This window comes from Daphnia magna, linkage group LG5 (genome assembly GCF_020631705.1).
Source record: "Daphnia magna isolate NIES linkage group LG5, ASM2063170v1.1, whole genome shotgun sequence".
Taxonomy (NCBI): Eukaryota; Metazoa; Arthropoda; class Branchiopoda; order Diplostraca; family Daphniidae; genus Daphnia; species Daphnia magna.
The window spans coordinates 126554-148622 of NC_059186.1; the positions used below are offsets into that span (position 1 = coordinate 126554).

At 42.1% G+C, this 22069-nt stretch overlaps 8 protein-coding genes, 1 long non-coding RNA gene and 3 other non-coding genes across 18 annotated transcripts; 7 read left to right on the forward strand and 5 right to left on the reverse strand.

Annotated features, from left to right (window-relative positions):
• Positions 1-385: 385 nt before the first annotated feature.
• Positions 386-467, forward strand: Trnas-uga. Its single transcript has one exon. It is a non-coding gene; the product is annotated as a tRNA-Ser (tRNA).
• Positions 468-896: 429 nt separating this feature from the next.
• Trnar-ccg lies at positions 897-969 on the reverse strand. The gene has a single exon. It is a non-coding gene; the product is annotated as a tRNA-Arg (tRNA).
• Positions 970-1549: 580 nt separating this feature from the next.
• On the reverse strand, positions 1550-1631 carry Trnas-uga. The gene has a single exon. It is a non-coding gene; the product is annotated as a tRNA-Ser (tRNA).
• Positions 1632-2633: 1002 nt separating this feature from the next.
• Positions 2634-4225, forward strand: LOC123472562. Of its 2 annotated transcripts, none has more exons than XM_045174317.1 (5): positions 2634-2841; positions 2921-3093; positions 3162-3327; positions 3409-3554; positions 3629-4225. In XM_045174317.1, exons 1-5 carry the CDS (start codon positions 2634-2636, stop codon positions 3803-3805), a joined length of 870 nt encoding a protein of 289 aa, XP_045030252.1. In that variant the 3' UTR covers positions 3806-4225. The 2 variants fall into 2 exon arrangements, with proteins under 2 accessions (XP_045030252.1, XP_045030253.1); XM_045174318.1 differs by having other exon boundaries at positions 2706-2841; positions 2902-3093.
• Positions 4118-4860, forward strand: LOC116922477. Its single transcript, XM_032928844.2, has 4 exons — positions 4118-4253; positions 4320-4386; positions 4452-4490; positions 4612-4860. Exons 1-4 carry the CDS (start codon positions 4233-4235, stop codon positions 4758-4760), a joined length of 276 nt encoding a protein of 91 aa, XP_032784735.2. The 5' UTR covers positions 4118-4232; the 3' UTR covers positions 4761-4860.
• Positions 4861-5167: 307 nt separating this feature from the next.
• Positions 5168-7782, forward strand: LOC116922471 (major facilitator superfamily domain-containing protein 8). The gene is made up of 8 exons (XM_032928835.2): positions 5168-5448; positions 5684-5873; positions 5944-6187; positions 6255-6368; positions 6425-6905; positions 6968-7191; positions 7248-7405; positions 7480-7782. The coding sequence occupies exons 1-8, from the start codon at positions 5357-5359 to the stop codon at positions 7699-7701; spliced, it is 1725 nt and encodes a 574-aa protein (XP_032784726.2). The 5' UTR covers positions 5168-5356; the 3' UTR covers positions 7702-7782.
• LOC116922479 lies at positions 7756-8155 on the reverse strand. Its single transcript, XR_006647043.1, has 3 exons — positions 8076-8155; positions 7970-8008; positions 7756-7897 (listed from the first exon to the last, which is right to left on the reverse strand). It is a non-coding gene; the product is annotated as an uncharacterized LOC116922479 (long non-coding RNA).
• On the forward strand, positions 8066-10629 carry LOC116922473 (major facilitator superfamily domain-containing protein 8). Of its 4 annotated transcripts, none has more exons than XM_045174305.1 (10): positions 8066-8267; positions 8334-8496; positions 8583-8826; positions 8884-8997; positions 9061-9382; positions 9445-9579; positions 9643-9761; positions 9820-9909; positions 9989-10149; positions 10238-10629. In XM_045174305.1, the coding sequence occupies exons 1-10, from the start codon at positions 8155-8157 to the stop codon at positions 10328-10330; spliced, it is 1554 nt and encodes a 517-aa protein (XP_045030240.1). In that variant the 5' UTR covers positions 8066-8154; the 3' UTR covers positions 10331-10629. The 4 variants fall into 4 exon arrangements, with proteins under 4 accessions (XP_045030240.1, XP_032784729.2, XP_032784730.2 ...); XM_032928838.2 differs by having other exon boundaries at positions 8068-8267; positions 10216-10629; XM_032928839.2 differs by lacking the exon at positions 8066-8267 and having other exon boundaries at positions 8364-8496; positions 8579-8826; positions 10216-10629.
• A 134-nt stretch (positions 10630-10763) lies between these two features.
• LOC116922476 lies at positions 10764-11672 on the forward strand. The gene has a single exon (XM_032928843.2). The coding sequence runs from the start codon at positions 10777-10779 to the stop codon at positions 11602-11604; it is 828 nt and encodes a 275-aa protein (XP_032784734.2). The 5' UTR covers positions 10764-10776; the 3' UTR covers positions 11605-11672.
• Positions 11673-12196: 524 nt separating this feature from the next.
• On the forward strand, positions 12197-14897 carry LOC116933928 (major facilitator superfamily domain-containing protein 8). The gene is made up of 9 exons (XM_045174304.1): positions 12197-12448; positions 12523-12706; positions 12796-13153; positions 13232-13550; positions 13621-13755; positions 13838-13947; positions 14044-14226; positions 14307-14464; positions 14553-14897. Exons 1-9 carry the CDS (start codon positions 12354-12356, stop codon positions 14748-14750), a joined length of 1740 nt encoding a protein of 579 aa, XP_045030239.1. The 5' UTR covers positions 12197-12353; the 3' UTR covers positions 14751-14897.
• An 863-nt stretch (positions 14898-15760) lies between these two features.
• On the reverse strand, positions 15761-18350 carry LOC116922472 (DNA (cytosine-5)-methyltransferase 3B). 2 transcript variants are annotated; one of them, XM_032928836.2, is made up of 11 exons: positions 18202-18350; positions 18001-18129; positions 17797-17915; positions 17675-17722; positions 17528-17595; positions 17330-17471; positions 17167-17269; positions 16862-17098; positions 16644-16788; positions 16157-16565; positions 15761-16097 (listed from the first exon to the last, which is right to left on the reverse strand). In XM_032928836.2, the coding sequence occupies exons 1-11, from the start codon at positions 18218-18220 to the stop codon at positions 15903-15905; spliced, it is 1614 nt and encodes a 537-aa protein (XP_032784727.2). In that variant the 5' UTR covers positions 18221-18350; the 3' UTR covers positions 15761-15902. The 2 variants fall into 2 exon arrangements, with proteins under 2 accessions (XP_032784727.2, XP_032784728.2); XM_032928837.2 differs by having other exon boundaries at positions 15956-16097; positions 16162-16565.
• An 895-nt stretch (positions 18351-19245) lies between these two features.
• On the reverse strand, positions 19246-20936 carry LOC116922644 (PRKC apoptosis WT1 regulator protein). Of its 2 annotated transcripts, none has more exons than XM_045173492.1 (7): positions 20750-20936; positions 20600-20684; positions 20435-20531; positions 20273-20371; positions 20157-20200; positions 19935-20097; positions 19246-19867 (listed from the first exon to the last, which is right to left on the reverse strand). In XM_045173492.1, the coding sequence occupies exons 1-7, from the start codon at positions 20865-20867 to the stop codon at positions 19718-19720; spliced, it is 756 nt and encodes a 251-aa protein (XP_045029427.1). In that variant the 5' UTR covers positions 20868-20936; the 3' UTR covers positions 19246-19717. The 2 variants fall into 2 exon arrangements, with proteins under 2 accessions (XP_045029427.1, XP_032784902.2); XM_032929011.2 differs by having other exon boundaries at positions 19246-19870.
• Positions 20937-22069: the final 1133 nt, after the last annotated feature.

Consider the following 22069-nt stretch of genomic DNA (forward strand, 5'->3'; position numbering starts at 1 on the left):
TTTATTTACCCGCAGGCAATACGCGTGTTGAATATGCTGCGCATGCGCACAAGCGTTCGCTCGTAGAGTTTCACTATCGGTTGGATAAAACTGAACGCAAACATAAAAACAAAAAACTTACTATTATTGAAACGATAAAACCATATTGTGGCAAAGGGAATTGTACACAAAACACTGTTCTATTCTCAATTTTAAATAAAATTCGACTAAGAATAAAATTGTTTTTCTTCCCTCCTCGAAAATCATGTTTTAGAACTTGAACCATTGCTATAGTACAATGCTCACCACGATACGACTTTAAACCAAATTTTTACTGATTGGTTTTAAAAGGTAATTTATCATCATTCAGTAGGTTAAGGAATGACAAGCTCAGACAAATCATATAGCAGTTGTGGCCGAGTGGTTAAGGCGATAGACTTGAAATCTATTCCTCTCTGAGGGCGTAGGTTCGAACCCTACCAACTGCGATTCATTTTGTCATCTTTTTAACAATTTAGTTCAAACAAGACTGTCTTCAATCCCAATTTAAGTTCGCTTTTTCGTGTTTTTACTTGTAGCGTGTGTTACTTGATGATTTCAGAACGGGTATATAAATACACACAACATTAACACGATATATTCTACGAATAACAATCATTCGGTTTACGGACTTTGCTCAACATATTTTATATAATGCTATACATTTTTTAATCTAAGGTAAAACCTCTCTATTTGAACACGAGTGTATAGTGACTAGAAGTTATTGCTATATAGCGACCGTTGACTCATCCAATATGAGCCGTGCTATTGTTAATTCATGCGTATGAAATATTCAACAAACTTATGATTACAACTTTGTTATTTTCTGTCATTAATCTTACTGAATACGATGTAATTGGACCTGAAAAAAATGATTCTACTTCTGGCGGGACTTGAACCCGCAGTCTCCGGCTTCGGAGGCCGACGCCTTATCCATTAGGCCACAGAAGCATCAAGCAATAAGTAAGCCGCCGGAAGTGATTTGTTCGAAAAACATCTTCACTTTGAGGACAAAAAGGTTTACAAAACGCCCAAGGTCACAGCAGGCTGTTTTTTCGGACTTTCTAAAACGAGCTGCATGTTGTTTTTTTCATTACAAACATAACGTCAACCGCAACATACAGCGATATTATTTGAATCATTGACGGCGTGACTTCCTTATAGGTTGAACGACTCATCATTTGTGGATTACGACACTAGCTTAGTTAATAGGTTATAGGTACCCATTTTTCAATACACTTGGTGCTTCTGAGCAGTGAGTGAGCTACATAAACTAAAGGGGAAAAGACAAATATAATCAATAGCTACCGTTCAGTTAGTTGCGCCGTCACACTGGTAAGGGAAGTGAGGGGGTTGATCCGATGGAAGGTCTCCCAGATACATAGCCAAATCGTGTGTACAGGCGGCTAGAAGGTTTGTACGATCTTGAACGCCTTTCTATTGACAATTGATGTTAAAAGGTTGGCGGTATGACAATGTGGAACAAATAAATATTGCAATCTTACCTTAAGACTTTCCATAAAAATGAATTCGCAGTTGGTAGGGTTCGAACCTACGCCCTCAGAGAGGAATAGATTTCAAGTCTATCGCCTTAACCACTCGGCCACAACTGCCTTGTACTGGAATGCCCACGTAAATTCAAGCATCCGCTACCTGAGAATGTGGACGGCATGAATCACAGGTAGCACTTCTAAATTGCGTCACAGAGAAAAAAAATAAGCCAATTCAATGCAGTCTCTTGTTATGTTTGATTCACCAAAACATATGGTGGGTGTTTTGGCGACGCGAAACACCATGTCCGAAAAAAGAGGAAAGCGAAAGGACGTTGCCTTTTGAATCATAATCGTTTAACAGCACCCATCGTACCGGATTCAAGTTGGAAATTGTTTAAATGAACAGGTGGTCGCCTCCACCGTAGCACACGATGTGAGGTAAAAAGCTGTCGCTTCCAAACGCGATAGCACAAAAAGAGCTTCGTTTCATTGGCATTGCGTTCCACAGACTGTGCAAACCAACCGCAACCTGCATAGAAAATACGTTTTGAATTCAATTTCGATGTTGCTTTAACTCAGCTGATACCAAGCGGAACAGGGAAAATTCTTAATTGCGTTTGAAAGTGACAATGCGCAAATTTACACGTCGCGGTATCAAACAATTTTCGTCACAGCTAAGAGACTTTAAGTATGGGGAAGGAAGCCTCTGGGTGTTTTATCAAATGAAAAAAAAAACAAAGAGTTTTCAGTATCATTTGAGCCGCTGAAGATGCCGTACCATCGATTGTTGGCTGCAAGGCGAACAGTGCTTTCCCACATTTCCAATGAATTCGGTTTTTCGATGCTGAAGTTGCGTTGCCTCTTTGTCAGCTTTCTCGGAATACTCGTCTTGATCTATTACATAGAATCGACCGACTGGGGTCATCACCTGTTCGCTCGTCACCAACAGGTGACGACCCTTTCAACTCTTAATTCTTAACATTTTTGTGGGGATGTTGAACTTGATCCATTTCAAGTATTCCGCGTATTCCGCCATTCCCTTACTTTCTTTTCGTTGCTACCAAATGTCTAATTCATTTTCTATCCAATTGTATCCACAGAATACAGGAAACTTTTACTTTGATGGAAACCTCGGTTTTGGAGACTTCGACGGAGCTAGTAGATGTAACTCTGTACAATTGCACGTGCGGCAGTGCAGCTGCAAGAAGAGGGCCGCACCAGAAAGTCATCGGATTTTCCATTTATGGCGATCTCTCACGCGTGGATATTGTCCAGAAATATCTCCTCCCGCTCAAAGAAACAATCAAAACGATTCCGTCCATCTACCCAGGTAATACAACGTTTTTTTTTTTAAATAAACAATGGCCAGGTGTTCATCATCTGTTTAAAGATCGAAAAATACCTCGTAGACTGGCTCGTGAGAATTCATCACAATATGGAAAAAGACGATGACGTCAATTCATCGTGGACAATTTTCCAGAACATTTTAGACTTTGGAAGTCACGTCGACCTGTGCAACATAACAGAGACGGTTAATAATTGGAAAATGAAAAATGATTTATTCGCCATGACATGGCGTTGGGTAAATTCATTTGCCTCCATCAAGAAATAATCGATACTTACGTGACACTCAATCATCTTGAATGACAGTTGCCATTGCTTGACGACATGGTGGATACTTTCATGTCCAGGGATTCCGACAGTCTCATTGTGGTGCCCCGCGAGCAGGACGCCGTTCGTGAATGGCTTGCTAGCGACGACATCTTTCACACCATGAAAGACCATCCTAATCACTGCAGTACCTCAATGCTGGGCGGTTCGTCTTTTCCTTTAAAGGAAAATAAATAAATAAAAACCTTTGAGTTTAATCGAATTTTTAAAAAATTGTATGAAAAAGGAATGTGGGGAGTTAAACTCAGCGACGATCGTCCACGAATCGTTGATGCCTTTGAGGCGATTTTCGCCACTCATCACGAAACCACTTATGGCTACGATCAGTCTCTCCTGACAGATCATGTTTGGCCAATCGCAAAGACGAGTGTAGTAAGCATTCTAAATGATTAACCTTTAGATGTACACAATTTTTGAATTTACTTATATATTATTATTTTAAATAGATGGCTCACGATAGTTACTGCTGTCTCAATTCCAGCCTGAGCAGGCCGTTTCCTAGTAAGCGAGGCGAGGGCTTGCTCTTTGTCGGCGGGAGGGGCAAACCGGAAGAACGTCTCAAATGGCCTTGTCCGCCAATGTGCCGTCCGGCCAACGTGACTCCCGAATGGATTTTCTGTTAAACTACATTTGCCAATTTAATGTTTCATTTGTTAAGAATAAAAACGTTACCGATTGCAGAAAGTTAAATCTCCTTGTTCAAACTCTTGATGGAGATTTGTAGTTAAAATGAATGCGGTGTTGATTCCAAGGGCTTTGACAACAAAGAGCTGTTGGGCATCAGCTGTTCAACTTCCCGTTACCTTGATCTAGAAAACAAAAACAAAAGGCATGGCTACTTCCTCATCGTACGCCTCATGGGCTACCAACAAACGTAAGACCTTTAAGTTCGATTTAACCTTGGATTTCGATCAACAAGAGCTGAGCGAAAGCCCCGGGTGGATCGGCCCGTTCTATAAATTGCCCCGGCTCTTTTCGTTCGGCATCCAGTTTACTTGGTGGCTTTGTTGAAAGTGATTGTCGGTGTATACATCTCCCCTCCCCAAAAAAATGCGTTTCACACACGTAACGGTAAGGAATGTTGCAATATTCAGTTTCGAGACGATTGTAACGTTTTCTCGATTTTGTGTGTTCCAGATTTTCCTGTTTTCAATGTGTGTTTTGATCGCTGCAGAGGACGAATCAATAATTAGATCGACCATTGGTATTGATTTGAATTACTTCTCGTAGTTTCGTGAATGATCTAATTGAATGTTTCTCACGTTGCAGACAAAATAACGGACGACTGGGGCAACGGACGCACTTCACGTAAGACACATCTATAAATAGAATTGAATTATCAATTAACTTGACGTTCATATGTAGATAAAGCAATAATTCCTAGATTTTTACTAGAAAAAATTGAATTTGTAATTGCCTTTCGTTGTAGGTGACGGATGCATCTGGAAGGGCACGTCTCCATTCTGCGATGGCGGGTGTAATGTAGTGGGGCACGTCGTTCGCGAAACCAGCTCATCAGGTGACGGCGAGCGATGCTTGACCGGCATTAAAGTGCTTTGCTGCCCGTCTAAGGCTTAAAAGTGGAAAGAAAACAGCGAATTCCTAATGAAGACCAATAGAAAAATAGTCTGTATAAAAATCAAATGAAGAAATATACCAGTCCATTTATACGCACAAAGATGTTCACCTGTTTCTGCATTAAATGTGTTCCAACATATCCAACTCTCGAGTGAACTGAATAATAAAAGATGTTACGCGATAAAATTAAAACAAGTGCGTTAAAAAATGTATGTCTCGACCTCGAAACTAATTGTTTCTCCATTTTGGGAGGCCATTTTGAATCTTTAGAGAAAGGAAGAGGGCGAGAAAAACCAAAACATGCTAATTAGGATAGGATGGGTTATCATTTGGGTATGGGAGAAGGAAAAAAAAAGGGGGGGAGTTGGAGTGATCAAAGGCAAGTCGTAAAATTTTAAGAGAAGCTTAAGAACATCAGTCGATTCCCTACTCTCGTCAAGTTCGAAGTCTGGCAATTTTTACCGAGATCTTATTTATTTAATTTTAAAAGATTTTTTTAAATAATTTGCCATTTCTTGTCCTTGATTTATCTTATAGTCTTTGATTCAATTTATGTTTAAGAAAGGAATAGAAAAGAAAGTGTCTTTAACGTGAAAATGATGGCCGGCCGTAGTGGCACTTATTCTTTTGACGGCAACAGTGAAAGCCATTTTACAGCAAAGTCACTCGACATTGGAGATGTCTCAAAGTAAGTAAAATCTAATTGCTTTCAATGTTAGTTTGTTTTTTTTTTTGCAATTTCAACTACTGGTAGATATTTGATTTAATTCTTTGAAAAACAAAAAACGTTTGAACTTGAAAAGGTGATTTAATTCTTAATAATTGGTATTTAAACGCATACCTTAAAATGAAATCTAAAACAAAAGACAGTACAATTAAGTAATTATCAAGTGTAGGCGTAATACCTTTCATGTATCCTGCAGGAAATGCAGCAAGAAAGAAACGGTGAGCATCTCTGGTGACGTCGATGAGGTGGATTACGCCAAGGATGTGGAACCGGCGGCTGAACGCAGACGACGTTACTTTAGTTTGGCCATCATCACGCTCACGGCCTTTACTTTTAACTTGTCCTTCTCCATCATCCTGACGAGTGCCAAACCCTACCTCGATCAAGTGCATCAATTTAAATGGTTTCTCTTTTAAACTTTCAATTTAATACAAAAAAAATCGCCTTAATTCAAAGATGGATCCTGAAGCTGGAACACAATTTCTTGGTTTGTTCATTTCTGCCCAGCCGTTGGCCCAACTCTTTTTTAGTCCGTTGCTTGGCTTCCTGGGCAATAAATTCGGCTCGATTCGAATCCTGTCCATCTTGTCGACCCTCGTCCTGGCCACGGGGTTCGTCCTCTACGCCTGCGTTTCTGCTTTGCCTGGACCTAGACGCTGGTACCTATTCGCTGCCCGTTTCCTCATCGGGGCCGCTGCAGGTTTCAACCGTTTCCTACATAACTTTGTTTCTCCAACTTTAGCCTAAATTTGTTTAATAATTTTAAGGATCGACTACCTTGTGCTTTAGTTACATCGCATCCGCCACGACGGTGAAAGAGAGAACGACGGCCATTTCCCTCTTTAGTTTGGCTGGTTCGACGGCCTTTGTTCTCGGCCCGGGTATTAAATATATAAATTTTTTTTAAATGCGATTATTCAAATTCTTATTTCGGCAGTGATTCAGTTGGCTTTTGCTCCGCTGGGCGTTGGGACAGACATGCCGATCGGAGGCGATCTCTACATTAACTTGTTTACGGGTCCGTCGTGGCTGTCGGCCGGCATGGCTCTGTTCAACGCGTTCGTTTTCCTACCGGGAATCTTCAGCGAGCACAACGTTGCCAAGAAGGAAGGCGATTTCGTGGCCACGATGGCGGCGAAGAAGAGGTCCGGCAAAGCCACGTGTCCGTCTCCCGGGGAAATGGCCGAAAAAATCCAAAAACAAAAGCGGCCCGATAAGTGGGCGCTGACTGTTTGTATCGTCATTTTCGCCTCGGTTCAATTCAATTTCATTTTCCTGGAGAGCGTGGCCACGTTGCTGGTGATCGAACAGCTGGGCTTGTCGGAGAAATCGGCCATTATTGTGGTAGGACTCGCGTTCGCCGGTGCAGGTGTTTACAGTGGACTCATATTCGCCATTTTAGGTCCTTTAGCCCGCAGGTAAAGTAAAATCCAGGTTTAACGATGCATTTCATTCATAAAAATAGAATTACCCGAAACAGAACGGGCGAAAGGATCCTGTTGATGATTGGGGTCTTCTTTCTGGCCTTGGGGCCCGTCATGCTGTACCCGTGCACTGGTCCACCGCCTCCTCTCAAATACTCTGACGTCGGCAATATATCCACATCGTTGGCATTTGAAAAGGAGAGTCTAATTGAGCAATTGACTTTCAGTTACGGATGGCTCTCCGTGCCGATGCCTGTGAGTTCCAGCAACAACGTTTCAGGTGAATTAACATTTAGAAATGCTGGAACAAATAACCGAATAGTTTGGATTGCGAAGGAGGATGTCCAATTGATCTCCAGCCGTGGTGTGGGTACACGTCGGCTATCCGATGGCAACAGCTGATTGCCGGTTTCATTTTGATAGTCACGGGATTTCCAATGGGGGCCGCCATGACGAACGCCATTTTCAGCAAAATAATCGGCCCATTTCCACAGGTGAGTTTTACTTCATCTCCCGTCATTAGTTGTTTACATTAATTTCATGCTGGAACAAAAAAACAAAAAAACAGGGCACTTGGATGGGTATTTTAGCGGCCGGTGCTTGTTTCGCTCGAGTCCTCTGCCCCATTTGCGTTACCAACATTTATTCGGTTTACGGCCCGCTGGCCACGTTCGCCTTCATGACGGGCGTGATGGTCCTCGTCTTGATGTTGCTCGTCATCTATTACCGACATCTGGTTCCCTATCGGTACGAAAACATTGAAGAGTCTGTCCCTTATTTAATAACTTAAGAAAAATATAGTGCACCTTTTCGAGGGGGCAGGTCACTGAGCGTAGCCACATGAATACATTACCGAGTTATTTATAATTAATTTGTGTGTGTGGCTTATCTATTACTGGGTTTCCCTCTGTTTTCATCGATAACGATCTCGAGCTGATTTCAAAGTCTATCCACGCTGCGTATCTCCTACAACGTTGGAGCGTTTCCTGACGTCTCAAAAAACGGTGCGATGCAAAACAGATTTAGTTGAAAAAGCAGAAAAAGCAAAGTTGGAATACCGATTGATAAGATGCAATCGCTGGCTGGCCGTTTGTCGTCTAATCTCGCAACAACAAAAAAATTGTTTTTATGAGGTGGGTGACTTGCTTAATTTGTATTGATTACCTGCACGACCTCGATGTGAAGATGCCAGTTGAAACGTGAACGAGATCAAAGTATGTCGTGACTCTTTCGGTAAACAGAAATGCTGAAACGTGGGTCAAGCAAAAGTTACAGCATCGAACCGATCTACGATCCCAAGGAATTCTCTAAACCTGCACAGCCGGCCGCAGAGAATGGCGAGACATCATCCACCAGGTTCATTCGATCGAAACCAACACTAACAATTAAAGTTGAACGTTTTTTTTTTTTTTACGTTCCTAGAGATGAAACGAGTAAAGAAGGTCTCGATTATGCCAAACTTATGGAGCCGGCCAAAGTGCGTAAGCGACGATATTTCAGTCTGGCCGTCATCTGTTTCACAGCCTTCATCTTGGCCCTTTCTGTGTCGATCGTCATGACCAGCGCTAAACCATACTTGGATCTATTAAGTTCTTTCATTACCTTTTTGAAACAAGTTTTTTTTCTGGATTTGATCTTCATATTCATCTTTCTCTCTCTCCAAATAGCTAGATGGATCCTGAAGCTGGAACGCAGTTTCTCGGCTTGTTTATCGCGTCTCAGCCTTTGGCTCAGCTCTTTTTCAGTCCCGTCATGGGTTTCCTGGGCAACCGGCTCGGATCTATTCGAATTCCGGCCATGGTGTCCACTTTCATCATGGCCATTGGCTTCGCTTTCTACGCCAGCGTTTCGGCTCTGCCTGAGCCGAGGCGATGGTACCTCTTCGGTGCTCGTTTCATCATCGGAGCTGCTGGAGGTGGAAATGCTAGAAGACAAATCAAAATGCTGTTGATGTCAACAGTTTCATTTACAGGGACGACTACCTTGTGTTATAGTTACGTAGCGTCGGCCAGCACCGTCAAAGAGCGGACAACTGCACTATCGGCCCTTCAAATGACGAAATCGTTTGCGTTCATCGTTGGACCGCGTGAGTTCAAAAATATTTTTTTTTTAAAGATTAAATTTTGAATAAATTTGGCGTTTGAGAAAGTGATTCAGGCCGCGTTTGTGACGCTGGGCGAAGGAGAAGATTATCCGATTGGCAACACTGGGCTCTATTGGAACTTGTACACTGCTCCAGCGTGGCTGTCCGTCTTCTTGTCGCTGGTCAACATTTTCGTGTTGATGCCTTGCATCTTTACCGAGTTCAACATCGCCAAAGAAGAGGGTGCCTATCTGGCCGCTAGAGGGCTTCAGAAATCTTTAGCCACCGATGCGGAAGAAATGAAAAAGCTGAAACCGGACAAGCTGGCCTTGGTCGTATGCATCGTCATCTCTGCCTCGACTCAATTCCACTTTAATTTCATCGAAAGGTGAATTCGGCGTTAACTTTAATTACCTTTTAGTATTTCACGTGTCTGTGTTGTTCAAACAGCACGGCTACGTTGGTGGTGATTGAACAGCTGGGCATAACTCCCACCCGTGCCGTGGTGATGGTTGGCATCATGTACTCCACTGCTGGAATTTACGGCATTCTAATGTTTGGCTCGGTTGGACTGCTGTCACGCAAGTAGTAACGACAGTCGGCTCGCCAATGGGTCCATGTTGATTTTGTTTGTCTTTCTTTCGGTAGAATGGGCGAGAGGGTCGTTTTGGGAGCCGGAATTCTCTTAGCCATGTCGGGAATTATATCCATGTATCCTTACGGTGGTCCCTTATCGCCTTTGAAATTCATCAATGAAACGGTCCAAGGTATTTGAATATTAATTCAATTGTTTAATTGGATGGAACATGAATCTTTCGGTTTCAGAGGTGACGACCGTCAGCTTCTCTTCGATGGAATATTCGAGCAGCGATGATTTGCCTAGTTGTTACAACGCCTCTTTATCATTGACTGACGGTGACTAGTGAAAATTCATGAAAAAAATAATTTAAATATTCACCTAAACGATTGGTATGTGTGTGTGGGGGGGGAGAAGGAGCTGGATGTCCTGTCGATAAACAGCCTTGGTGTTGCGAAACACCGGCCATCCATCCTGAACAGCTGATTGTCGGTTACCTCTTCATATTCACCGGAGTTCCACTCGCCATTATGATGTGTAGCGTCATTTTCAGCAAAGTTCTCGGTCCCTATCCGCAGGTATCAACATTTTAATTATTGAACAACTGAATTTTTTTTAGAAAAATTATTCAACTTATAAAACAGGGCACTTGGACGGGTCTTTTAGGCGCTGGAACTGCTGTGGCACGCATATTATGTCCGCTTTGCGTCACCAGTTTGTACGCTGCGTGGGGAATGCTGGCCACTTGCGCTTTCATGACCACCGTCATGTCCATCGTCCTCGTCATCTTCGCCACGTCGTACGGCCGCCTCGTGCCGTACCGACACGCCACGTAATTCTCCGAATTGGTCCTAAAATGGTTTTGAATTAGTCGAATTTGCTCCATCAAACGGATTCAAAATCAATTGTTTAAAAGTATTTGACTTGTATAGGCAATAGCGATACTATCTAATCTTATGCAAATGAAGTTGGTTTTATCTGGACGTTTATCAGACGCTAGCGTTTTTTTCTTTTCGACTACGCTAAAAACAAATGTTGAAATAAATGCGTTAAAATGCGGTGCGTCGATACGAATGATTGCGAAATTTCTTTGACGACTTCCGGTGGGTGTTGAGCCGGAAAAGAGATTCGAAAATGCCTTCGACAAACAACTTCAATTTTGGCTGAAATACTTGCTCCCGTTGATTAAATCAAATGTTCTAACCATGGAAGAAACAACAAAAAGCATTCTTTCTATAATCGCCGTGATAATGGTTGGTCTCATTCTCATGACGGCCACTGGCCTCATTGTCTATTACGGATTCTGCCCAGTCAGTCAAACTACAGACAGTAGCGCCGCCACGTCTGCCTCAAAGTGCAACTGTCCTCAGCTACCGACATGTCCTCTTCGTGTCTACTGTCCCGTGGAACCAGCAGAGCCTTGTCCACCTCATCCACTGATGCCGGCCCCGGCCGACCCCAGCGTTTGCATCCCGCCTTGTTGCACGGAACAAAAGACCATCTCCCATTCGACCGATCGACCTGTGCTGGAAAAATGGACAGAAGAGCAACTGATGAATCAAACGGTCCTCGAATGGGTGATGGCCTATCCGCCCAACTCGATGGGCCGTCTCAACGTGCTCACCCAGTTGATGGAACTCGGCGTGGAGCCTTACGTGCGTGCGATGAGCCGACGCAATTGCCAAGCGCCGTACAGGATGTGCACCATGTGCCATTCGGATCGTTACGAGTTCCTGCGCTGCGCCATGCGGACCAGGGTGACGGCCAACAAGCACGGCTACAAGTCGACTAATAAATTAAAGAAAATGAGTTGGGATTTCTTGAAAAATTACGCGGCCGACGCGTATTGGCATTCGCAGAAGTACGACAACCTGCTGACTCGCGATGATTACCAGCCTCTCAGCGACGCCTACCGGGCCTTTTGGTTCATCGGCAACGATGGCGGCCTCAGCGCCGAATGTTCTTGGTGTCGCGACGCTTTCGAACCGTCCGTCCACATGAATTGCATCCGCGATGGTTGGGGCAGCATCTAAAAATTGAGTTGATTTCATTCGCTATAAACTTGAGAATTGATTGACAATACAAAATCTTGACTCTTAAACATTAAAATGTGTTTCTTGTCTTCTTAACGAGTCGAATTGAAACATGAAGGAAAAAAAATTAACTAAACAAGAGAAATCAATACTCGGCTTATTTATCTCTACGATCCTACTGTGACTTGCGGCCAACGATAACGAGACTAGGCGTCTGGGATGGGGGGGGGCACGAGAAGTCGATTTCGAAATAGATCGGTGACCATGTTACATATATTTTAAGAGAACACGTTACATTGGGAAAACACACACGAAAATCGAACCAGACTTGCTCACTGATTGTCGACTTTTGCCTCATCGTCGATCTATCCCACAACTCAAAAAAGATAAATCGATGACGTAAGGCGCATAGCGCGATGATTGGCATTTTTTTTTCTTCCTTTCGGTTGGAAAGGTATGTTGTTTTCAGATGGCTTGTATAAGATCGAATAGTATCAGTGGGTTCCACTTTGGGATAATGGAAAACACACGAGGGTCAGGTAAAGAGAGTGGGGGGGGCGGGGAGGGAACCTAAAAGGAAGGGGTGCACAATCGGCGCATCAGTTGACTGTGGACACTGACTCGATCTAGTTCACTAGTTCTCAGCTTTTCTGTAGTGATTCAATTACTCGTATAACATTCAATTGTGCTAATTAAAAATAAATAAATAAAAAGAAAAGAAATAGCCAAGTGTGTTCAGTTGGATAAAGATGTTTAAACGGAACAAAAGTTACAAGCTCGAATCGATTTACGATCCGAAAAATGCCATTACGCAGAACTCGACCAAAGTTCAAAACGAAAACGGGTACGTATTTTTTAATGCAACTTAATTTAAAAAAAAAAGTCTTCACGATAATTCAATTGGGACTTACCCGACAGTGATGAAAAATCGCCGGAGGCATTCACCGGTAGCGACGGTGTCATCGACTACGCCAAAATGACGGAACGACCGGCTGTTCGTCGGCGTCGTTTCTTCAGTTTGGGCGTCGTCAGTTTCACGGCCTTCATTTTCAATCTGTCGTTCTCCATCATCTTGACGAGCGCCAAACCTTATCTGGACAAGGTTCGTCATCGATTACATTTTGTTCTTTCCCTTTTTGTTTTTCCAATGCACATTTTTCACGAGAAATCTTCGACGTGAATGAATTTCAGATGGATCCTACAGCCGGGACAGATTTCCTCGGTCTGTTTATCGCTGCCCAGCCTTTGGCGCAGCTCATTTTCAGTCCAATCATGGGCTATCTGGGCAATAAATTGGGCTCCGTTCGCATCTTGTCCATGATCTCCATGTCTTTTCTCGCCCTCGGTTTCGCCCTCTACGCTTGTGTGGCCGCTCTTCCAGAGCCGAGGCGGTGGTACCTGTTCGCCGCACGTTTCCTCATCGGAGCCGCTGGGGGTTCGATCACGCTCTGCTTCAGTTACATCGCAACAGCCACCACAACCAAAGAGCGAACGACGGCCGTTTCTCTCTTCCAGATGGCCCAGTCTTCTGCTTTCGTTGTAGGCCCAGGTATTTGGTTCATTTTTTTTTTTAAATTCACTTGAACTTATTACGTAATAATTACCTTTGAAAACTAAACAATCCAAGCTATTCAGGCTGCATTCGCTCCTTTGGGCTCCATCATCCCGGAAGAAGGTGAATCGCAATTGTACTTTGACATGTACACCGGTCCGGCTTGGCTGTCCGTCATTTTGGCCATCATCAACGTGTTCGTCTTCTTGCCTTGCATCTTTACCGAGTACAATATTGCCAAGGAGGAGGGCGAGTATCTCGCCGAGCTGGCCGCCAAGAACAACAAGGACAACAACAAGGAGAAACCGGAACTCAAAGATCCGGATGTCGTAGGCTTGGTCACGTGCATCATTGTTTTCGCTTCCGTCCAATTCAATTTCATCTTCCTCGAAAGGTATTTTCGGATTCTAAATCGGGTGATTCAATGAAAATTGATTTTTTCTTTTTAAATTGATAATCGACAGCGTTGCCACTCTACTGACCATGGAAATGCTCGGCTGGGATGAACAGAGGGCCATCGTTATTGTCGGCATCGGTTTCGCCGCTGCTGGCCTTTACAGCGGTCTCATCTTCTCCGTCATGGCTCCAACATCTCGCAAGTAAAGAAAAAAAAGAAAACCCATTCATTCCTTATTCAAATCAAAATGAGGAATAACAAAAACCCTTGATTTTTCGACGCAGGGTGGGCGAACGTATCGTCATGATGGTCGGCATCATCTTCCTCCTTTTGGGACCAGTGGCGCTTTACCCGTACAGTGGACCACCTCCTCAGTTCAGGTGTAACGCAACAGGTATGTGAACGCCATCCAAAACCGTTTTCACGTTGAAGCAATTCGACTTCCAGCATTTTCCAAAAATTGCAATCATTTTCTCTTGTCAATCAACAGAGAGTGAACATGCAGCGCTAGGGGCCAACTACTTCCCAGAGCTTTTAATCAGGGATGGCATCCACGATGTGTGGAGCACGTTTGAAGCAACGGCAGAGGAGGCCGAGGGGAATAGCACTTGCCGACCAGTGCAATCATTCAATGACACGTGTTCATACAACGCAACATGTTGCATCCCCGACGGTAATTTGTTCAATACAAAAATAACAATTAAAATAATAATTGAATTGGTTTCGATTTTCAAACATATCTGTTTTACCTAGCTGGATGCCCTAACTGCGACCAGCCGTGGTGTGAGACTTTGCCGGCCATCACTTCGGGCCAGATGATTACTGGATTTGCGCTCATTGTCACAGGTTTCCCGATGGGCGCATCCATGGGCAACGCCGTTTTCAGCAAAATCCTCGGCCCGTTTCCGCAGGTCTGCTAATACAGAGAATAAATTACTACATTATTTGTTTTTTTTTTGAAAGTTCAAATAGTGATGGAGCTGTTACCTTTCATTTTAGGGCACCTGGATGGGTATTTTAGGTGCGGGCGCTTGTCTGGCTCGTGTGCTGTGCCCCATTTGCGTGACTAATTTATACTCGGCTTACGGAACATGGTACGCGTTCGGTTTCATGACGATAGTCATGGCCGTCGTTTTGATCATCTTCTTCATCTTCTACAAACGTCTCGTGCCCTACAAATACGACGACTCCAATTAGCCAAAATCAGTTTTGATCAAATTTCCTTTTGATTCGTTTAGTTCTATTTGTTTGTTTGTTTTTTTCCAATGTTTTAGGGAAGAACCAAGTTTTGTATTTGTCATGGCTCTTGTTGTTCGTCCAACGATAAACCCTAAAAACGGTAAATTATGGTATGCGAAAAGAAGAAGGTTTACTTACATTGTACTCTGCGCATGAGCTTCCAATTTTTGGCACATTTCAAGACAGTCGTGTTATTCTAAAAGCAGAAAAAGAAAACGAGTCAATTTTAGGAATTGATTATTGGCAATTTACGATATTCAAGAAATATTCAGGAATAATCCCATCGTAAAAGAATGAATTAAAATTTACACGTACTCGCTAGAAAGTCCAATTTTTCAGATCTCACGAGCCAGGGGGATCACGTTCCGAACGCCATGGGAAATCACACGATCCTGGTGACCTGCAGATAAAATAACAAGAGCAGACAAGTTCGTCCGAGACAAGAAAAGAAGGAAGGGTTTTTATCATCAGAGTACTAAAGTCTTATCTAGTAAAAGCTATGTTAGTTTCATTAGCAGCTACATTTGGCATGTACCGTAATCCCCTATTTAGACCAAATTCTGATCTAAACTCGTGAACTGCATTCGGCAAATAAAAGGATCACACAGACCTACAAGCAAGAGGAGTGGTCAGGATATCGAATCTTTTATGTGACCATTTTTTAAGCCCAAGAGAAGGAAAATATAGATAAGATCCTAAAAGGACACCATAAGGAGCAAAATTAAATAATTTGATAGCCGCCAAATCTTGGGATAATGCAGTATCAATGATTTGATGAAGGCCTTGTGGGCATGTATGCTATTAGCACCTTTGTTGTTTTAGCCCTGTCCAGGCCAAATTTCTTTTTTAAAGCAATCCTTACCGGTGGCCTACCTTCAAAGTATGGCCTGATAATAAATGGCCTTTAGTAAAAAATTCAATAAACTTCAAAATTTCAAACGTTTGAAAAGTAAACAAGTTATAACTGGTTTCATTTCTGGGTTAGATTTGAAAAAAAATTAAAAAAAAAAGAGAACATCTGGATTACCTTATCTGTTAAAATCAACATTAAATGAAAACTTGTGATCAACAAGTTTGAAAGCTAAAGATACACGACCTTGTCGGAGAGTTTCAAACCGTGTAACTCTTGAGATTGGAGAAAATAGAAACGATGACTGGAACCGACCAGGCGTGACCCAAAAGCTTCTGACGATCAGTGCGGGACATGTTTCCCACATCGGTAAAATGGCGAGGCAGACCAAAAACATGTTCAATTTCCTGGAGCCACAATACGTCCGTCTGCTGGTTGTCATCTTCATCGGCCACCTAAGGCACCACATATTTGATAACGAACTCTTAACAAAACGAAAGTAACGATACAGTACCGTACGCGGAGGTTTATCGGTTGCATTTATGCCGCTTGTGGAGTCCCTTTTTCCTTTCTTCGAATGTCTAGCAACATCGCTTTCGACATCGGCGTTTCGCAGTTCATCTTGTTGGAAAGAGAAACGAACCGGAAAGAGCGAGGCCAAATCCTTTCGGCTCTTGCAGTTCTCTGTCCTGCCTTGCAGCAGTGAATTGGTGTTGGTCGTCAGAGTTCGGATCTTGGCCTGGGCAGCACTACGACCAGAGTTAGGCATCAGAGATTTGTCGAGGGTCAACGGTTCCCCATCCATCGTCATTTGCTCGGCGTGAACGGTAAAAAGCCCGGGAATGTTACCCCAAAAGAGGCGTCTGCGTAGTTGAGGGCTGAAGTTCTTGGCATCAATTACGGCTGGCTGGCAATCCAAATGCCTAAAGAATATAACAAATTTAAAAAAAATATCGTGAGAAAAAATTGGAATTAAAATTCGATCCAAGTAAGATAAACACCTGGATATTGTGTCGCGATAATGTTGAGGCATGGACGCTACATTTTCAAAGAGCCACAGTAGATGCTGATATTGCCCATTGATCTTCCGCATGAGATTCAGAACTCGGACGAAATCGAAGAAATATCTCGAATAACCTCTTGGGTCTGGAAAACAGATAAAATCGCAATCAACAATTTAAGTTTACTGAAAAAGCAAAGGAAATCAAAAGAAAAGTACCGTAAAAATCTTTGGGGAATCGGTTAATGGCGCTAAAATCATTGCAAGGGGAGCCCCCGATGAGCAGGTGAATAGGTGCTATCTCTTCTAGCCGCCTCTCCGTTACTTCCCCCACGCTGCCGATGTGCTGGAGCACTCCTCCTAGTCTGGTCCTGGAGACAGTGGCCGCAGCAGTCAAAACCTCAGAGGCGTAGTAAACTTCTACTTGAATACCCAGTTTGCGTAATGCCACCAAACCTTATTCAAGATGCCAAAGTAAGCTCCTAGGCCTATGAATCAGAAAAATAAATGACACCTTCCCTTACCAGTCCCAATTCCGTCAAAGAGAGACAAAACACGCAAGGGTTGCTTCTTCCAGTACAGAGCTCTCGGACCATACACCGATAGCGGTTCATGAAAGAACAAAACCTGAAAACCAGATCCATGAATATATATTCAGATATTCCTTATATATTGATTTTTTTTTACCTTTTGAGCCCAATCATGATTAGCTTGCAGTAAAAGATTGGGTTCTGGGAGGCAAAGGAAACAAATCCAGTCATTGGATTTATTATTTACTAGCTTGTCACTGTAATCCGTCCAGATATTCAGGCAATTCACACAGTACTTTCTACATAAAATTAAATACTTAAAAATTGAAAGAAAAAGAAATGTATCAAACAATACTTTATGCAATTGCTGCTCGTGCAATTCACACAGGCATTTGATCTTGATCCACAAACAGTGCAATAGAGCTATGTTGGTAAATCATTTGTTAGTGAAGTTGTTATACACTTGACAAAAATGTTGGCAAATAAGGTCTGTATAACATACGTGAAAACCATCTGCACTTTTTGAAAACATTGTATGTAGCAATCTTTCCTGTAAATAAATTAACATCATTAGAAAAGCAATTCTGTGCTTGTCCTATGGTATGAAAATATCTTCAAACCTACTTTGCATGGATGGCAAAGACCACCGTTAAAAAACGGATGGGGATGCATTCCTTTTTCCCAACATGCTAAACAAAAATTTTCCAGGCTGCTTTTGTTATTCTGAATGCTCTGTAGAGAACCTTGATGACGCAATAATGAAGTAACAAATCATTTAGGCATAACAAGTCAAATGCAAAGAAATTGAACAGCTTAGCTATTCAAAACCTTTGGCTAGATAGAAAAGAGGGGGAATCCATTGATCAAGGTCATCGATTGGATCAACTCCAAAATTCCCTTCAAAGTTATCATCATCGGATTCACTGAACTGCGTAGCATCACTGTCATAAAAGTCTTCTATAATTTAAAAAGGGGAAATTACCTTAAAAGATAATAAACCCAATAAAAAGGGGATCAAGATTAGCTTACCGCGATCGTAAGTCGTCATCTTCGACCAGGAAAATGAGCACGAATGGAGCAACGACAAGAAAATCACGCGCCAAATTGCAGCTCTACAGGGGTCGTCGCAGAAGTTTTGCCAAATTCCGCTGCAGCGCTACAGCAGAATTGTCAGCCATTTTGGGACACGTTACGGGAATCGAATTTGCAAAAAGCTGCCCGGTTGGGTGAGTTTCGGGGTTTAATGTGCAAGTCTTTAGTTGTAATTATTACCAGATTGCAGATTAAGGTAGACGGTCAAAATCTGAATGTCTATATTGCCTCTTTTAAGCATCTGCCAGGCGCACAACGATCGCGTGGTCACGTACTACATTTTCGACAGTAGTCGACAATCCTTCCCACGGCTAAGACGTGGTTGGAGACGGGCTGGATTAACGATTCTTTGATGCCGTGAACCCATCGGTCTGGTACTATCAGTTTAGAGAGAACTGCTTTAACATTTAAAAATTAAATTGCATCCAAGTTGAAATTTAGAAACTAACATCTTTACACCTGGTGTAAAACAAGGTAAAGTAAAACAAGGTAAAACAAGTCCTTTCAAACAACGTTTCGGGGATTAGAGAACATGAGGGAGGGCTACAATGATTGCGCGCCAAAAATTCTTTTTTTCCAAAGTTCGTTTTCCCATGGACCGTAAATCACCATGCTCTGCGTTCAGTAAATTTGTTTTGAAACCCGGAAGATAAGACTTAAAATGTTGACTTAAACAAATGAACCTGACTAAGAAGTTTTACGGATTACAAAATAGCCTGGCGGTCCTTCAGAGGGCTTCAAAGTCAAGAGTTTAATAAACCAAACGGACAAGGGTTTGATAATTATGGCGGGATTGGTTCGTAGTTAATTTTTGCAATCGTCGTTGCTATCCTATAGACCCAACAATCAGATAATTTCTCTTTAACAGTACTGGAGTTCCATTCGGCCATTTCATATAGAGCAAGAGCTCAGTAGTTCTACATCGCCCACCGGTAGAGCGTACGTACATTTACTCGTTTGTTATACATGAGCGTCAGTTCATTAACCTTCCATACAGGATTTTTATTGTATCTAATTTTATCATTCATCAGCAAGTTTAACAATAAATATTCAAACTTCATTTCCATCACATGAAAAGGATTGTTGATTAGGGGATACAACATGAATCGAAGCCACAAAAAAAAGAAAAGAAACAAATAGCAAAAAAGGAATAGCCTGATGAGGAAGGGGTCATATTGCCAAAGGCAACGGTAAAACTTTTACGAAAGGGGGGAAAAAAAATCAAATGGCGACAAAGGACGTAAATGTTGAGGTTTCGCGATATTCGAGGCGAAAACAAGGAGCTGCCTTCGATTTTTAGTAAAGCATTTTCAAAATGAAAAACGTAAACCAGTTGTAATACCAAAAAGGGACTTGAATGATCTGCAGGAGGGAAAGGGGTAGGAGAGACCTACGTGAAAATGAAGTGGGTCACATTTTTAACCAACAAGTCTCTTTTTCTTTTCTCCTAGATTCATTTTTTCTCGGCTAGAGCTCTGTTCCGCAAACCCAGATTTTGCTCCCGCAAAAAATCCCGTTCGGCTTTGAGCAGAGAGATCTCACGACGGGCTTCACCAAGCTGCGTGCTGAGATGCTTCATCTCCTGCTTAGCTCTCTGCAACGCCTGCTGAGTTCCAAATGTTCAACGATGTGAGTAATATCAACTGGGACGACGCTTAAAGTAATAATACCTCAACCAAATCGATTGGTGGGGATTCGGGTGTGCTGTCGTGTGACGTTGACAGCTGCGAGTCATCCTTAATGTTCAATTCAGTCAGATTGATGTCGAGTTTCAAATGATTTAGCGAATCGCCATCCTGGGTGTCTTCGTCATCTGCTTCCAAGTCCGATGGCCTAAATGTTTCATTAATTCATTATCAATCTATTTCTTGTGGTCAAACACTGTGACATACCCAATATAGGAACGCCCAGGATTTTTCGGATCGACTTTACCAGGCTAAAAGAAAAATTACAGTTTAATTGTTAGCAGGAATTTCAGTCCGTGATGAATGACACCACAAGTGCTTACATCTATTCCGCTGCCTTCGTTAATGACTGTATTTTTCTTGGTCTCATCCCAGGAAGGTGACTGCTCTCCATCATCCTCTCCTGTGCTGCCACCAGTTGACTAATAAAAAATGAACCTTGTTTTAAGGAAGAAAAGAAGATGACAGCCAAGAGGGTCAATTACCTCTGTTGATTGTAAATGGACTACACCCGTGCTGCGTCTCTTCTCGCGCAATTTACGTCTATCCCTTTGAAGTTTGCCTTTGTTGACAAAGTTTGGCCTACACGAGCACACAAGGTAAGTAAGTAAGTAAGAAACAGGAAAGTGTTGGATGACTGTTGATCTCACCTTTCTGTTCTGACTGCTCTGCGTTCCTTGGTCTTGCCAACTGGTTTGGGACTCTCTTCTCTGTCCTCTGCCTCCATCTCATCAACTATTAATTTTAAAAAATTTAAGATGGAATGTGAACTTGAATGACGGGTGGTGAATGACTGTTACCCGGTCTTTGTGAAAAAGGAAGGGGATTCCTGGCCCTTGCTGTTCGGATCTTGCTGCGTCTGCTCAGCAGCTGGAAATCCTTCTCCACATCCTCCTGACTCACTGAGCTGGATGCCATTTCTTTTTGCAAGCCTTCCAACGTGGTGATTTTTAGGGAAGACAGTTTTTGAAAAAAGAACTAGAACCTCAAAAAAAAATAAAAAAAAAAAAAAAAAAAAAAAAAAAAAAATTAAAATTTTTTATAAATAAATTTTACTCCTGTTAAATCTCAGGGATTCCAAAAAAAAAACAAGCGCGACACTAATTTTAAAAGAAAAAAAACCACAATTGCCATGGAATCCAACTCCCCTTGTATAGAACTTTGCCACACAAGCGCGTCACTATAATAACCACAAACTATGTGAAATGGTTACAGCAAGGGAAAAATTAGAAGATTTAGGAGAAGAGAAGGAAATGACTTGGATCAGACAAATCGTGTACGTACCTCCCAACACTCAATCAACTGGTTCACGTATGGTCCATGTCAAAAGTTCGGACAGGGATTAGAAGCTCACAGAGAAATCATGCCAAAACATCAAGCACCAAGGCCAGTATGTGAGTGAAAACCAAATTCACAGATTAGAAATCAAGGAACCACAAGCAGAGCACTTAATGAACGCAATGCCGAAATTGATCTTAAAAACTCGTGGGTGCATGCTTCAGTGAGCTAAAACTTTTAACAATTAAGAACGTTCGGTGCCGAACTGTAACCTGAAAAATTTAGTACACATTTTTAAAACGGAAAAGATTGACATTCACGGAAAAGAATTCACATACTTATTCTTTATATAATATATTAAAATTAATTGCTTTTAACAGACGATTCGATTGACTGTATCTATTTAAACATCACTCATTTTTTTTTTATATTTTTTTTTTTTTTTTTTTTTTTTTAATAAAAATATAAAATTTTTTTTTTTAAAAAAATTTTTTTTAAAAATTTTTATTATGCTTTTTCCATCCTACTGTTCGAGTGTTAATCTACTGTCTTCTTTTTTATCACAGTTTACTGCGTGGGACTGAAGTGGTTTAGAAAACAGTATTTTCATTCACCAAGCGTATTGATTCGTACTAACGCCATTTTCAGCCTTCCACGACAAGATTAAAAATTCAAAGCACGAAAATCCATAGCAAAGCCAAGTATACATTATCTTTCTCTGCGAATTTAGGTTGTGTGCAGCAGTGCCGTGCGCACTGCCATTATATAATCTGACACATTTTCAAATATGAAAGAAAAAGTCCCTAAAATGTTCACATCTGGGATGAATCACACTCGTGTTC

What these genes read in the sequence shown, in the direction of transcription:
- LOC123472562 (XM_045174317.1), top strand. Translation starts at nt 2,634, where the DNA reads ATGGAAACCTCGGTTTTGGAGACTTCGACGGAGCTAGTAGATGTAACT. An exon ending in GATTCCGTCCATCTACCCAG is followed by an intron (nt 2,842 to 2,920) that starts GTAATACAACGT and finishes AATACCTCGTAG; the next exon opens with ACTGGCTCGTGAGAATTCAT. An exon ending in TCGCCATGACATGGCGTTGG is followed by an intron (nt 3,094 to 3,161) that starts GTAAATTCATTT and finishes CTTGAATGACAG; the next exon opens with TTGCCATTGCTTGACGACAT.
- LOC116922477 (XM_032928844.2), top strand. Translation starts at nt 4,233, where the DNA reads ATGCGTTTCACACACGTAACG. An exon ending in AATAATTAGATCGACCATTG is followed by an intron (nt 4,387 to 4,451) that starts GTATTGATTTGA and finishes CTCACGTTGCAG; the next exon opens with ACAAAATAACGGACGACTGG. An exon ending in GGGCAACGGACGCACTTCAC is followed by an intron (nt 4,491 to 4,611) that starts GTAAGACACATC and finishes CTTTCGTTGTAG; the next exon opens with GTGACGGATGCATCTGGAAG.
- LOC116922471 (XM_032928835.2), top strand. Translation starts at nt 5,357, where the DNA reads ATGATGGCCGGCCGTAGTGGCACTTATTCTTTTGACGGCAACAGTGAA. An exon ending in GACATTGGAGATGTCTCAAA is followed by an intron (nt 5,449 to 5,683) that starts GTAAGTAAAATC and finishes TGTATCCTGCAG; the next exon opens with GAAATGCAGCAAGAAAGAAA. An exon ending in TTCCAGCAACAACGTTTCAG is followed by an intron (nt 7,192 to 7,247) that starts GTGAATTAACAT and finishes TGGATTGCGAAG; the next exon opens with GAGGATGTCCAATTGATCTC.
- LOC116922473 (XM_032928838.2), top strand. Translation starts at nt 8,155, where the DNA reads ATGCTGAAACGTGGGTCAAGCAAAAGTTACAGCATCGAACCGATCTAC. An exon ending in GGCGAGACATCATCCACCAG is followed by an intron (nt 8,268 to 8,333) that starts GTTCATTCGATC and finishes TTACGTTCCTAG; the next exon opens with AGATGAAACGAGTAAAGAAG. An exon ending in CACTTTAATTTCATCGAAAG is followed by an intron (nt 9,383 to 9,444) that starts GTGAATTCGGCG and finishes TTGTTCAAACAG; the next exon opens with CACGGCTACGTTGGTGGTGA.
- LOC116922476 (XM_032928843.2), top strand. Translation starts at nt 10,777, where the DNA reads ATGGAAGAAACAACAAAAAGCATTCTTTCTATAATCGCCGTGATAATG.
- LOC116933928 (XM_045174304.1), top strand. Translation starts at nt 12,354, where the DNA reads ATGTTTAAACGGAACAAAAGTTACAAGCTCGAATCGATTTACGATCCG. An exon ending in AATTTCATCTTCCTCGAAAG is followed by an intron (nt 13,551 to 13,620) that starts GTATTTTCGGAT and finishes GATAATCGACAG; the next exon opens with CGTTGCCACTCTACTGACCA. An exon ending in GTTCAGGTGTAACGCAACAG is followed by an intron (nt 13,948 to 14,043) that starts GTATGTGAACGC and finishes GTCAATCAACAG; the next exon opens with AGAGTGAACATGCAGCGCTA.
- LOC116922472 (XM_032928836.2), bottom strand. An exon ending in GTCTTTGCCATCCATGCAAA is followed by an intron (nt 17,723 to 17,796) that starts GTAGGTTTGAAG and finishes ATTTATTTACAG; the next exon opens with GAAAGATTGCTACATACAAT. An exon ending in TATCGCGACACAATATCCAG is followed by an intron (nt 16,566 to 16,643) that starts GTGTTTATCTTA and finishes TATATTCTTTAG; the next exon opens with GCATTTGGATTGCCAGCCAG.
- LOC116922644 (XM_032929011.2), bottom strand. Translation starts at nt 20,867, where the DNA reads ATGGCATCCAGCTCAGTGAGTCAGGAGGATGTGGAGAAGGATTTCCAG. An exon ending in AGAGCAGTCAGAACAGAAAG is followed by an intron (nt 20,532 to 20,599) that starts GTGAGATCAACA and finishes GTGCTCGTGTAG; the next exon opens with GCCAAACTTTGTCAACAAAG. An exon ending in CCTGGGCGTTCCTATATTGG is followed by an intron (nt 20,098 to 20,156) that starts GTATGTCACAGT and finishes TGAAACATTTAG; the next exon opens with GCCATCGGACTTGGAAGCAG.